The 13,680-nt window shown below is 47.1% G+C and overlaps 1 protein-coding gene across 2 annotated transcripts in view; it reads left to right on the top strand.

Moving 5' to 3' along the window:
• The window catches only part of LOC110506517 (uncharacterized), a 290,413-nt gene that overhangs the window by 107,758 nt on the left and 168,975 nt on the right, over window positions 1-13,680 (top strand). For both annotated transcript variants that reach the window (XM_090222312.1, XM_090222311.1), the window contains exons 8-11: window positions 4,712-4,792; window positions 6,480-6,563; window positions 8,956-9,102; window positions 13,350-13,433. In XM_090222312.1, the coding sequence (XP_090078438.1) occupies window positions 4,712-4,792; window positions 6,480-6,563; window positions 8,956-9,102; window positions 13,350-13,433 (396 nt within the window). The remainder of the gene's footprint in view (window positions 1-4,711; window positions 4,793-6,479; window positions 6,564-8,955; window positions 9,103-13,349; window positions 13,434-13,680) is intronic.

The raw sequence follows: 13,680 nt of genomic DNA, 5'->3' as shown, positions 1-13,680 counted from the left end.
ACCGAGATGGTGCCCAGCTCACATGAATACATTCATAAATGTACTATTGTCCTGCATGTATTACTGCCCAAGTGGAGAATGATGAGCAGTACTGTGGACTCCTCACCCAGGCCACCCCCAGAGAGAAAGGCAGGGAGAATAAGAAGGGAGACTGGGAGATATCGAGAGAAAGATTGAGAAGGAGTGAGGGTAGTGAGAGAGACAGATGGAGGGAGAGGGGTCGTCAGAGAGTGACGCAGAGGAATGAGATGTATAGAAACAGAGAGAGGGGGAGACGGAGAGGGTAGTGGGGGAGACAGAGAGGAGTGCGGTGAGACAGAGAGGACTGAGATAGATAGAGACAGAGGCGGGGGGATAAAGAGTCTCCCCTCCACCTGTGAGCTGAGTCAGTAAAGGGCCTCTCTCAGGCAGAGCAGCCCCATCATTCTCTGCCAGACGAGGGGCTTGTTCTGTGTAGAGTGCCACCAGGGACCACTGGGCTGCGCCTATAAACTTAATGAAGTTTGACTGAACTCATCAGTTTCTGAGAGCTAGAATCCCAGAGACTAGGAAACCAGATGCGGGGGGGACCTAAACATTTCGATGGAAGAGGCTCACTTGGAGGTCATTACTGTGGTACAGGAAGTGTCTATGGATGGGGGGCTGGACAGGGGCGCCCATCTGCTTTGCCCCTCCCACACCCCACCCATGACTGATGGCACACACACACACACCTGGGGCGGCAGGTAGCCCAGCGGTTAAGAGCGTTGGGCCAGTAACCGAAAGGTCGCCGGTTCACATCCCCGAGCCGACTAGGTGATCTGTCTATGTGCCCTTGAGCAAGTCACATAACCCTTAAACCCCTGTAAAACAACACGGTGTATGTGACAATAAAACAGATATTTGTTACACACTCCAGCTCCTCCCAGCTCGGCCCAAATGAGACAGAGATGCTGTTGTTGTCCCTTGCAGGAGGAGAACCTGAAAAATACATTTGAACTAGCCTATGACCTTTTGTCAATTAGATTTCCTCATCTCCTGCGTCCTCTCTCCTCCGTCCTCTCTCGCCTCTTTTTGAAAAAGGTCAAAGGTAATCGAGGAGGGTCGGTGAGGAAAGTGAACGTGGATTGAAATGCGTTTGTGTGAAATGAGATGGTCCTTCTCCACTCATGTGTCAATAGGCAAATGATGTTTACAGGGGTGGATAAATGTGTAAAGTGATCAAAAGAAATTGAGTTAGTTATGTAATACATTTGATAAATAAAGCATTAAGTAGTATATTGTTTTAAAGCTGATTCAAAGGGAGGGGGTGTAGCAGATTACAAAACATACCGAGGTAGGATACACGAGTATCCTCGATGAAAGGTGGCTATCGAGGAGGGGAGGACATTTCCGTTTGCCTACTAATGGAATGCCACTTATCGGTTTCAGGGTCACGGAGGAGAGACGACGTAGGACGATCTTTTGCCAAAACGAGAATTTATATTTGAGAGTATATGTCTTTTTGCAAATAAACGATCCGTTTTCAAGTTTTTACATGTATTACCCTACTGTTGTCTAGACTGTGTTTATCAGCCTCCACTGTGTTCTGTGTAGCGTATGTCACACAGACATGCATGTGAGATTATTGATATGGGTATTCGTCTGGTTTGTTCCTGTGTGTCTGTTTCTCATCTATGCTTTAATTCAGTTCTTTGAGGCATATCCGTCTCTCTCTTTTTTCTTCTCTTTACCCCGTCTCTGCCTGGTGGCAGGAGGGAACTTGCCATGCATTTCACGTCCAACTCAGAGGGTGTTGCTATGGTGGTTGCTAGGGTTTTAGCCTAGAGTGACGTGGAAAGTCTGAATATTAAAGGTGTCCTTCTGATGCAGTGCTGTTTGAAGCTGTGAGGAATGAGCAATCACCTCTGAGAGACTTTTTGTTGTCTCTCTCTTTGGAATATCAGGGTTGATTTTCAAACACACACCAAAGGATGGTTTGCAGAAAAGATGCCACAGGAAGAAAAAGATACACAACAGTATGATTGGTTGTTAATTAATTTCCTCATGTCTATGCATCTCGAACATCACACTGCTCATACTAAATAGTGTGTACCATCTCATCTGTGTGAAAGCAGCTAGTTGTGTATAAATGACCAAGGACAGTCGATTCTCCACATTCTTGTAAAATAGCAGAGGTCCTAATGTGCTTTCCACACATCTCTAATGCACTGAGTCTCTGAAGACGACGGCCCGTGATTGTGTGCTAGCTGGGAGAATGTCCTTGGTAGTTGGTGGTTAGGATATAATTGAGGATGTAGAAGTGGAGGCTGAGAACCGGGTGGGGTGGGTGGTGGGGGTGCATTGTAAACAGGGTTAAAGGCTCTCAGCATTAGCTAACTGGGCTCCACACTGTAGACGCTAATGTGGAGGCAAACGTCTCCGGCATGGAGAGCAGATCACGTGTCCCCATCACGATCCCCGCCAGCTTTCATGAACTCAACTTAACTTGCTGTCTTCACAATGAAGGAATGCTCATAAAATACATGTTTCCCGGTTACTCATTGTCTGACTGGAAGATGGGTTTTCCAGCACCAGGCAGTACTCTCTGTCTCTGTTTAACTGTCGTCCTTCTCAGCCATCAACTGGCTGTCCAAACCACACAGTCTGTCTGTCTGTCTGTCTGTCTGTATGTCTGTCTGTCTGTCTGTCTGTCCCTCTTTCTGTCTGTCTGTCTGTCCCTCTTTCTGTCTGTCTGTCTGTCTGTCTGTCTGTCTGTCTGTCTGTCTGTCTGTCTGTCTGTCTGTCTGTCTGTCTGTCCCTCTTTCTGCCTGTCTGTCTGTCCCTCTTTCTGTCTCTCTGTCTGTCTGTCTGTCTGTCTGTCTGTCTGTCTGTCTGTCTGTCTGTCTGTCTGTCTGTCCCTCTTTCTGCCTGTCTGTCTGTCCCTCTTTCTGCCTGTCTGTCTGTCCCTCTTTCTGCCTGTCTGTCTGTCCCTCTTTCTGCCTGTTTGTCCCTCTTTCTGTCTGTCTGTCTGTCCCTCTTTCTGTCTGTCTGTCTGTCTGTCTGTCTGTCCCTCTTTCTGCCTGTCTGTCTGTCCCTCTTTCTGTCTCTCTTTCTGTCTGTCTGTCTGTCTGTCTGTCTGTCTGTCCCTCTTTCTGCCTGTCTGTCTGTCCCTCTTTCTGCCTGTCTGTCTGTCCCTCTTTCTGCCTGTTTGTCCCTCTTTCTGTCTGTCTGTCTGTCTGTCTGTCCCTCTTTCTGCCTGTCTGTCTGTCCCTCTTTCTGTCTGTCTGTCTGTCTGTCTGTCTGTCCCTCTTTCTGCCTGTCTGTCTGTCCCTCTTTCTGTCTGTCTGTCTGTCTGTCTGTCTGTCTGTCTGTCTGTCCCTCTTTCTGCCTGTCTGTCTGTCCCTCTTTCTGCCTGTTTGTCCCTCTTTCTGTCTGTCTGTCTGTCCCTCTTTCTGTCTGTCTGTCTGTCTGTCTGTCCCTCTTTCTGCCTGTCTGTCTGTCCCTCTTTCTGTCTCTCTTTCTGTCTGTCTGTCTGTCTGTCTGTCCCTCTTTCTGCCTGTCTGTCTGTCCCGCTTTCTGCCTGTCTGTCTGTCCCTCTTTCTGCCTGTTTGTCCCTCTTTCTGTCTGTCTGTCTGTCTGTCTGTCCCTCTTTCTGCCTGTCTGTCTGTCCCTCTTTCTGTCTGTCTGTCTGTCTGTCTGTCTGTCCCTCTTTCTGCCTGTCTGTCTGTCCCTCTTTCTGTCTGTCTGTCTGTCTGTCTGTCTGTCTGTCCCTCTTTCTGCCTGTCTGTCTGTCCCTCTTTCTGCCTGTTTGTCCCTCTTTCTGTCTGTCTGTCTGTCCCTCTTTCTGTCTGTCTGTCTGTCTGTCTGTCCCTCTTTCTGCCTGTCTGTCTGTCCCTCTTTCTGTCTCTCTTTCTGTCTGTCTGTCTGTCTGTCTGTCTGTCTGTCTGTCTGTCTGTCTGTCCCTCTTTCTGCCTGTCTGTCTGTCCCGCTTTCTGCCTGTCTGTCTGTCCCTCTTTCTGCCTGTTTGTCCCTCTTTCTGTCTGTCTGTCTGTCTGTCTGTCTGTCTGTCTGTCTGTCTGTCTGTCCCTCTTTCTGCCTGTCTGTCTGTCCCTCTTTCTGTCTGTCTGTCTGTCTGTCTGTCTGTCTGTCTGTCTGTCTGTCCCTCTTTCTGCCTGTCTGTCTGTCCCTCATTCTTTCTGTCTGTCTGTCTGTCTGTCTGTCTGTCTGTCTGTCCCTCTTTTTGCCTGTCTGTCTGTCTGTCCCTCTTTCTGTCCCTCTGTCTGTCTGTCTGTCTGTCTGTCTGTCTGTCTGTCTGTCTGTCTGTGTCTGTCTGTCCCTCTTTCTGCCTGTCTGTCTGTCCCTCTTTCTGCCTGTCTGTCTTTCTCTCTTTCTGTCTCTCTTTCTGTCTCTCTTTCTGTCTCTCTTTATTATTACGCAATAAGACCCGAAGGAGTGTGGTATATGGCCAGTATATCACGGCTAAGGGCTCTTCTTATGCACAACGGATACAGCCCTTAGCCGTGGTATATTGGCCATATACCACAAACCCCCAAGGTGTCTTATTGCTATTATATTACATTATATATTGGTTACCAATGTAATTAGAGCAGTAAAAATCATTTGTTATCATACCCGTGTTATACGGTTTGATATACCACGACTTTCAGCATTCAGGGATCGAACCACCCAATTTCTCATGAGAATTAGATACTGAAGTCACAACAACCATATTCTGTTCATTATTTTCTAGGGGAGTACTACTGACCCGACAGGATCCAGTCCAGTCCCACATCTTACAGAACAGAGCGGCAGAGAACTGCTGAAGACTGAGGTAGTCACACCCATCAAGTCAATAGCTACTGTCATGTAGCAATAATCACCCAATAAAGTCCCAGTGTCCCCCATACATGACCAAAATGCAATGTACACCATGAAGTAATCTAGTCTTTCCATTGTACTGATGTTGTCCAATAACCTGTTGATTGGAAACCAGACCCTTAACTATTGATGAATTACTAGTAATGTTATTGTGGTGTCATGGTGTCTCTGTGATTGTGTGTGTATTTGAGTATGTGTCTCTGTGATTGTGTGTGTGTTTGAGTATGTGTCTCTGTGATTGTGTGTATATTTGAGTATGTGTCTCTGTGATTGTGTGTGTATTTGAGTATGTGTCTCTGTGATTGTGTGTGTATTTGAGTATGTGTCTCTGTGATTGTGTGTGTATTTGAGTATGTGTCTCTGTGATTGTGTGTGTATTTGAGTATGTGTCTCTGTGATTGTGTGTGTATTTGAGTATGTGTCTCTGTGATTGTGTGTGTATTTGAGTATGTGTCTCTGTGATTGTGTGTGTGTGTTTGAGTATGTGTCTCTGTGATTGTGTGTGTGTGTTTGAGTATGTGTGTCTCTGTGATTGTGTGTGTATTTGAGTATGTGTCTCTGTGATTGTGTGTGTATTTGAGTATGTGTCTCTGTGATTGTGTGTGTGTGTTTGAGTATGTGTCTCTGTGATTGTGTGTGTGTGTTTGAGTATGTGTGTCTCTGTGATTGTGTGTGTATTTGAGTATGTGTCTCTGTGATTGTGTGTGTGTGTTTGAGTATGTGTCTCTGTGATTGTGTGTGTATTTGAGTATGTGTCTCTGTGATTGTGTGTGTGTGTTTGAGTATGTGTCTCTGTGATTGTGTGTGTTTGAGTATGTGTCTCTGTGATTGTGTGTGTGTGTTTGAGTATGTGTCTCTGTGATTGTGTGTGTATTTGAGTATGTGTCTCTGTGATTGTGTGTGTGTGTTTGAGTATGTGTCTCTGTGATTGTGTGTGTTTGAGTATGTGTCTCTGTGATTGTGTGTGTGTGTTTGAGTATGTGTCTCTGTGATTGTGTGTGTGTTTGAGTATGTGTCTCTGTGATTGTGTGTGTATTTGAGTATGTGTCTCTGTGATTTTGTGTGTATTTGAGTATGTGTCTCTGTGATTGTGTGTGTATTTGAGTATGTGTCTCTGTGATTGTGTGTGTTTGAGTATGTGTCTCTGTGATTGTGTGTATTTGAGTATGTGTCTCTGTGATTGTGTGTGTGACTGCATGGGGTCCAGGCTTATTTAGCAGGTAGATCAATAGCAGGCTAAATGGTAATGACCAGTCCCCAACTCAGAGCTCAAGGCCTGGGGAGAGAAGGACCTGCCCTACCCTGTCCGTCGCCCTCCACCTTCCTCCATCCCACCCTCCCCTCCCAGTTTGCAGCCACAGCAGCCGTCACACAACCTCAGGCAGCCTAGTTAGCCCTGGATAAAAACGCTAGAACCCACGATCAATAGTGTTAGTCTTGTCTGTCTAATTGCTCATTGGTTGACATTGGCGCCAGGCTATATGTAAGTGCATGTTCTCTGAGTGATCGTCTGGCTTTGCCTCTCTCTATCCCACCTCACGCCTAGTGTTGGGTTCACACTCTGCCCCTCTCTCCTCTCCTCTCTGTTCACCCACGTTCGGCATGGGAAAACCTGACCCGTTGGGCTGGCTGCACCCCAGTTATCATGTCGGGACGCAACCATCCAGAGGCTCCGGCGAGATGTGCTGCTCTCCCACCAGGCCCGCGACTCCCAGTCTGCTCAGGTAAATATCCAGCTAGGATTACTGACCAGCACCAAGATTAGCCAGTCATTTGCAGCGCCAGCTATTCCAATCAGCGGCAGGAAATCAGATGGGCTCGTTTTGGCATTCTGAACAGTTTATTATGTGATCCTACGCAGATGTATATGACCAGGAAGCCGGCTGTGGGGAGGGCACTATTGATTGGATTCATTGTGAATTACGTGAATAGATAAATGCGTGAGAGTGCATATATATAACGGTATTACTCATTCAGGTCCAAATGGAAAATATTAAAGATTTCTGCTTGAATAAATATGAAATACGTCTCTATCAGCACCGTCTAACTAGGGCATCCGCAGCGTTGGTTATTTGACATGATAATTAGGAAGCGTGTTTCTCTTTTCCTCTGATGTGATGATAGTGCTCCTCTGTCTGGGATTTAAATGTGCTATTGATCAGTGTGAGGCTCGGGAGCTCAAATCATAACAGTGCTACAGCCCCGCGCACTTGCATACATTTCTACCTTTTGTTTTTACTTCCTGTTAAAACAAATATTTAAACTTTACCCCCCGCAAAAAAATATATACTGTTATCTGTTATCCGCTTAACATACGAAGCGCATTTTGTGTTCCTACTCTCTGTTTTTCTCCAGTTGTAGTGTGCTAATGTCATGATTTAAATGAAGTATTGATCAGTTTAGGAGGGGAGAATAGAGAGAGGGAGCGATTGTGAGGGAAAGAAAGCAAGAGCAGGGTTATCGGCGTGGATCGCACACAGAAAGAGAGAGCTAAAGGGATGAGCCAGGTTTTTGGTGGGATTCCGTGGAAACGATTCCTATTTCATTGCTACTTTCTAATTGAGGAATAAGCAGCAGTCACCTCATCAGGCTTTCCAAGAGGGAGATGGTGGAGGCAGCCATGATGCTTTTCAACAGAGAAAGAAGGGGAGAAACGCCCGCGCGGGTCCTGTTCTGGGCGGATTTGTGGATTATCTCTCAGCCTGTATGCAGATGTTTGATTAATGGGTCGTCCTGGGACTCGTCTGGGACTCCATCTTGTCTGTTTTCCTTTCCTCCTCCTCTTGCTGCTGTTGTGATTAGCTACCACCATCACCATCTCACATACAGAAACAAGACTATGTCTCTGTCTCTGACCAACTAGACCAGCACCTGCATGGGTCTTTCCTTTCCCTCCTCTCTCTCTTTCTATCCCACTCTCCCTACTTTCCCTCCTCCCTCCCTTCCCTCCCTTCTCCCTCTCTCTCTCTAATATGATTTAGCAGGTGACTGTGTTGTGTTAATTAGAGGTAGTTTATTAGAGTTAGTGCTGTGTTGGCGTGCCGGGCCAGCCCACTGGCCAGCCTCCTGCAGGTGTCAGACCGGGATCAGTGGGATCCCTCACTGGTCCAGTAGTTTGTTTGGTTACATGTTGATGGTAAAAACACTAGACATTCTTAGAAAAAAGGGTTCCAAAGGGTTTCTTCAGCTGTCCCCATAGGAGAACCCTTTTTGGTTCCAGGTAGAACCCTTTTTTGGTTTCAGGTAGAACCCTCTGTGGAAAGTTTTCTTCATGGAACCCAAAAGGGTTCTACCAGGAACCAAAAAAGGTTATTCAAAGGGTTCTCCTATGGGGACAGCCGAGTGAAGCCTTTTTAGGTTCTTGGAATCCTGTCCAGTGATTATTACAATGATTTCAAATGTTGTTATTAGTTGTTATGCTGTTCTAAGTTGTTTTACATTATATGATGAATTCTACTGTTTCTCATATTATAATGATTATTTCCTTTTTCTTCGTTTAATGACACTTCAGCAGTTGGTTGTCAATGCATTAACTGCATATGAGTAACATTGTAGTATTTATATGTAAACATACATGCAGTCTGTTATCGTGTGTGTTGACACTCACTGACGCAAAACCCGCTTCTAGGAGATGATAACGTTGAAATTGAAAAGGTATTTGATTAGTTAAGATCAGACATTCAGATTAGTTCCATGGTGATTATTCTTTATTGACCCATCATTGACCCGCTGTTATTGTTCAGAATAAGAACTGGACAATCTCTCACCATCAGTACTCGTTTTGGGTTTGGACAATGCATAAATGGCAACCATTTCAATGCGGTAGGTTGTATTTGTCAGATTGATTTTTTGCTCTTATTTAATTAATCCAGGCGCTTTCTTACTCATCAGAGGCAGGCGGTTTGAGGCGGATGTCAGGGCTGATGTTGGGAGAGCAGTCCTGGGACTCAGGGTGTCTGGACTTGGGCAGCTGGTGGTTCTGATCTGGGATCCGTGGTGTAGCCATGTCTCAGATCGACAGGCAGGCAGAGCCAAGACGAAAGGAGAGGAGAGGCTCTTTGTACTGGATTGATTTTCTCCTCCTCTGCCGCCCTGCCTTCTTTTGTGGTTCGATAGCTGGATGTCCATGGGCAGAGGATCTCTCAGCTGCAGACGGAGCTACAGGAGAGCCAACTGGAGCTCCAGAGGGGACACAGCCGAAGAGAGCAGCAGCAGAGGGACCTGCAGACCCAGACACAGCAGGCAGAGGAGCTCCACACTCAGGTAGAGAACTCACCGCCAGTCTCAGGCTTCTCAGGCCTCCTCTCCCTGTTAGCTCTTGTTCAGCCATGATGCTTTGTGTCTACAGTTCTTTGAACGTGTGTGTTCGGTGTCTGTTCACTAGTGCACGGTCAAGAACCAACCAATTTACCCCCAGGAATCTAATCCAAATGTGTTTGAAAAATGTAGAATAACTCATCATACAGGTTGTGTCCACTTTCTTGTGTCTTTATCATTTAAATGTGTTTTGTATAGAAAGCATCATAACCATCTGTTGCCGAATTAGCTAAACTTTGAAAGTGGGTCATCTTATAGAGGAGCTTATCTGTTGACCATAAAATAACTCATCCTTTAGAAACTTGAAGATGTCTCACTTTCTAGCAAAACTATATAGTCAGGGTACGTAAGCCTAGGTTAAATCTGCACAGTGATCCAATAGCAGCATAATGGGCGATAATCCTCCATGTTGATGGAGGCACAACATCCTGTCTTATGGACCAAAGTGCCATACCGGGACAGCCCTGTATTGGTTCCATTAGTACAGTTGTGCTATCTGATGCTGGGTCGTGTCGTGGGAACATGTGCTGAGCAGCTGGCCCTGTCTGCCTCTGGCCCAGGCCACTTCTCTCCTCTCTACAGTCTAACTGGCAGGCCAGGAAACATGAGTCAGAGCATGATGACTATGTTGTTTACTACAGAGAACTGGGGGGATGAGGAGCCTGTCTGTCAACAACAGACTGACACACAGACAGACGGGTAGATAGTCAGACATGCACACAATAAGGCAGACCAGACAGACATGTAGAAAAATGTTCATCCATAAATATACAGTAGTTAGATACTTTTTTATTATTATAATAATTGTTTTACCCCTTTTTCGCCCCAATTTCGTGGTATCCAATTGGTAGTTACAGTCTTGTCCCATCGCTGCAACTCCCGTACGGACTCGGGAGAGATGAAGGTCAACACAACCCAGCCAAGCCGCTGACACACTGCTCGCTTAACCCGGAAGCCAGCCGCACCAATGTGTCGGAGGAAACACCATACACCTGGCGACCGTGTCAGCGTGTATTGCGCACGGCTTGAACCAGTATCTCTAGTGGCACAGCTAGCACTGCGATGCAGTGCTTTAGACCATTGCACCACTCGGGAGGCCTGAGTAGTTAGTTACTTAAACAGTTATACATTCCGGTAAAAAAAATGGTCAGTGTTGGGATGCTCAGCTGAAGGAGATCTCTAGCTGTTGCTGGCCTCCCCTCCTGGAGAGAACGGCAAACCAATCATATTCAGAGCCAGTGCTGGCTGTCAGCGCCTGTGTCACCTGTCGCTAGGTCTCTAGGCAGACTCTGCCTTGAGCTGGAGGGATCCACAGCAGCAATCTGCTCTACATGCCTGATGGGATCTCATTCACACTTGTCACTCTATCAATGACTGCACCATTCCCTGAGCTCTCTGCCTTTATCTCCCCCTTCTATCTATATGTAATAAAATGAACGAGTCAGTTTATTTTCCTTCATAGCATTACTATATTCTGTAGCCTCCTGTAACTGTACAGTCATGGCTAGAACGGATGTTTACATCAGTTATGTCCAATTAATGGATGCTGTGTATTGATATCCAAGTGCTCCGGACACCAATTGGGCATTATGCTAAAGTTACCACCAGCCTATTTCATCCATGTGCTATCAGTGTCCATTAATGATGAACTAATCAACTGTCTTGTCCTATCCTGTCCTTACTCCCTGTGTGTTTCATTCCAGGCCCTCCATGACTCAGATAGTCATTATCACCGCTGTGTCACCCACCTTTAATTTAAAGGCCATTTTCTACTCTCCATAATGACGTGTCACTGTCCTTTCTCCCGAGATTGAATAGATTTTAATGTGGTGACTCTGGTCCCTGTCCATATTAGTCATACAAGCTTCTGCCTAACCTGAAAGAAGTTCACTCATAGGCGGCACGTGAGTTTTAAGTTTGGGGAATCACATTTTTACCATAAAAAATGCAAACAGATCATTAAAAACGACGTTGTCTGATCCATATAATAGGCCTATGTGTCACATCCGTCGTAGAAATGATTGGACCAAGGCGCAGCGTGAGTAGAGTTCCTCATGTATATTTCAGTGACACTAAAAACAACAAAGAATTAATGAATGTGCCATCCGTAGCGCACATAGGCACTAAACCAAACAATATCCTACAACGCAGGTGGGAAACGGACCACACTAAGTATGATCCCCAATTAGAGGCAACGATCATCAGCTGCCTCCAATTGGGAACCATACTCACACCAACATAGAAAATAAAGACTAGAAAACTCCCCCCTCCCCCCCCCCCCAAAGGTGCGGACTCCGACCGCAAAATCTGAACCTAGATGGGCAGGTTCCACTCAGACCGCGGATCCGGCCATGGAGAGGGACTGGACGCCGTGCCTGGTCTGGGCACCGGTGCAGAGGAAGGTTCAGGCCATGGAGAGGGACTGGAGACCGTGCCTGAACTGGGCACCGGCGTAGAGGAAGGCTCAGGCCATGGAGAGGGACTGGACGCCGTGCCTGGACTGAGCACCGGTGCAGAGGAAGGTTCAGGCCATGGAGAGGGACTGGACGCCGTGCCTGGACTGAGCACCGGTGCAGAGGAAGGCTCAGGCCCTGGAGCGGGACTGGACGCCGTGCCTGGACTGAGCACCGGTGCAGAGGAAGGCTCAGGCCCTGGAGCGGGACTGGACGCCGTGCCTGGACTGAGCACCGGTGCAGAGGAAGGCTCAGGCCCTGGAGCGGGACTGGACGCCGTGCCTGGACTGAGCACCGGTGCAGAGGAAGGCTCAGGCCCTGGAGCGGGACTGGACGCCGTGCCTGGACTGAGCACCGGTGCAGAGGAAGGCTCCGGCCCTGGAGCGGGACTGGATGCCGTGCCTGAACTGAGCATCGGTGCAGAGGACTAAGGGCTGGTGACACAGTCTTCAGGGCGAGTGCGGGGAGCCGGCACAGGACTTGCCGGGCTGGGAAGGCGCACTGGAGGCCTGGTGCTTGGTGCCGGCACACATTTCACCGGACTGATGACACGCTCTTCAGGGTGAGTGCAGGGAGCCGGCACAGGACGTACCGGGCTGGGCGAATGCGCTGCAGAATACACCTAACCAACATCTCTCTCCGATCTCCTTCCTCACACTGCTCCATCGACTCCCCGACGGTCTCTGGCTCTCTCCTCGGCTCGACCAACCGCCCCTTTTTGTGGCCGCGGACCCTGGTGTCCTTGCTGTCCTCCTATACTCCTTGGCGACTCCCGCCAAGGAAGGCTCTCGCATCCACTCATTATTTCCTCCCATGTCCAGTTCTCCTTTTCCTCCATGGCACGCTGATTGGTCCTGTAGTGGTGGGATATTGTTTGGTTTAGTGTCTATGTGCGCTACGAATGGCACGTTCGTTTATTCTTTGTTGTTTTTGGTTTCACTGAAATAAATATGTGGAACTCTACTCACGCCGCGCCCTGGTCCACTAATTTCTACGACGGATGTGACGCTATGAGAAGGGGAGACGCAAACACAATATGATGTCCATCTAAACTGGGGGAGGGAATAACAAACTTTCAAGTGGCACTGAGCCAACAATGATAAAGAGTGAATATGCACACTCACCACGGGGATATGGTCGGTGCTCTCCGCTGGTGCCAATGAGATAGGCTACTGTTCTCTCAATGACAATTTGGATAACTAAAAGACAGATTAGAGTGTTTTCATTGTCTTCTCTCTATGGCAATAGCCATTTGCTTTCCAAAATATGTTTTCCCACAATTGTATTTTGAAATATTGCGATATGCCTGGCTGGGCTTCTCTACTTTTCACTGACAGTCTCAACTCAACAGTCATCTATTTGGAATTGAACGCGCGTTGCCCAAATTGCAGGCACTTCTGACTGTATGCAATGTGATTTAAAGAATCGAATGATCTCCTGTGGCCAAATTGGGCTTTCTGATGTAGTAACCTATTTATTTCTGTATAGACAGGAGTAGGCTAATTAGGCTATATAATGACACAAACAATTTACTTTCGCTGTGTATGAGTTCACTCTTGCAGTTTCTACAGAAGCTTTGGTAACTGTGTTGCTGTAAGAAAAAATGAAATGCTGTATTGAATAGTGTGGATATATATTTACCATATTCCAGTGTTTGTTCAGAGACAAGTAGACCTTGTTTACGCTGCAGTACTGTAGTATTCCTCCCTCTCTGACATCCTGTCTCTTTTGTCCCCTTAGCTGGCTGAGGTCAAAGGGCGTCTTGTGCAGGTGGAGGGAGAAAATGAGGCACTCATGAGATATAAGCGGGAGCAGGGAGCCGAGGTCAGACTGGGTGCCTGTCGTGGTTCACAGTGACTGGAGTCCACCACTAACACAATACACACACTCTAGTGGAAACACTTTCATAACCCAAAGTCCATCATCAGCAACAATACACGCTGATTCACACCAGGATTCATATTGTCCTCCGTAACAAAAATCTCTCCACAGACTTGGAGACTTCCATAAACTAAGTCCATATCTGTTGAAAATGGAGACCGTGATGCTCACATTCACAGTACTGGTTACT

Source organism: Oncorhynchus mykiss, chromosome 26 (assembly GCF_057628025.1).
Source record: "Oncorhynchus mykiss isolate SJ-2025 chromosome 26, ASM5762802v1, whole genome shotgun sequence".
NCBI lineage: Eukaryota > Metazoa > Chordata > Actinopteri > Salmoniformes > Salmonidae > Oncorhynchus > Oncorhynchus mykiss.
The sequence above is the reverse complement of the archived record's forward strand: the minus strand, read 5'-3'. Positions and strand labels throughout refer to the sequence as shown.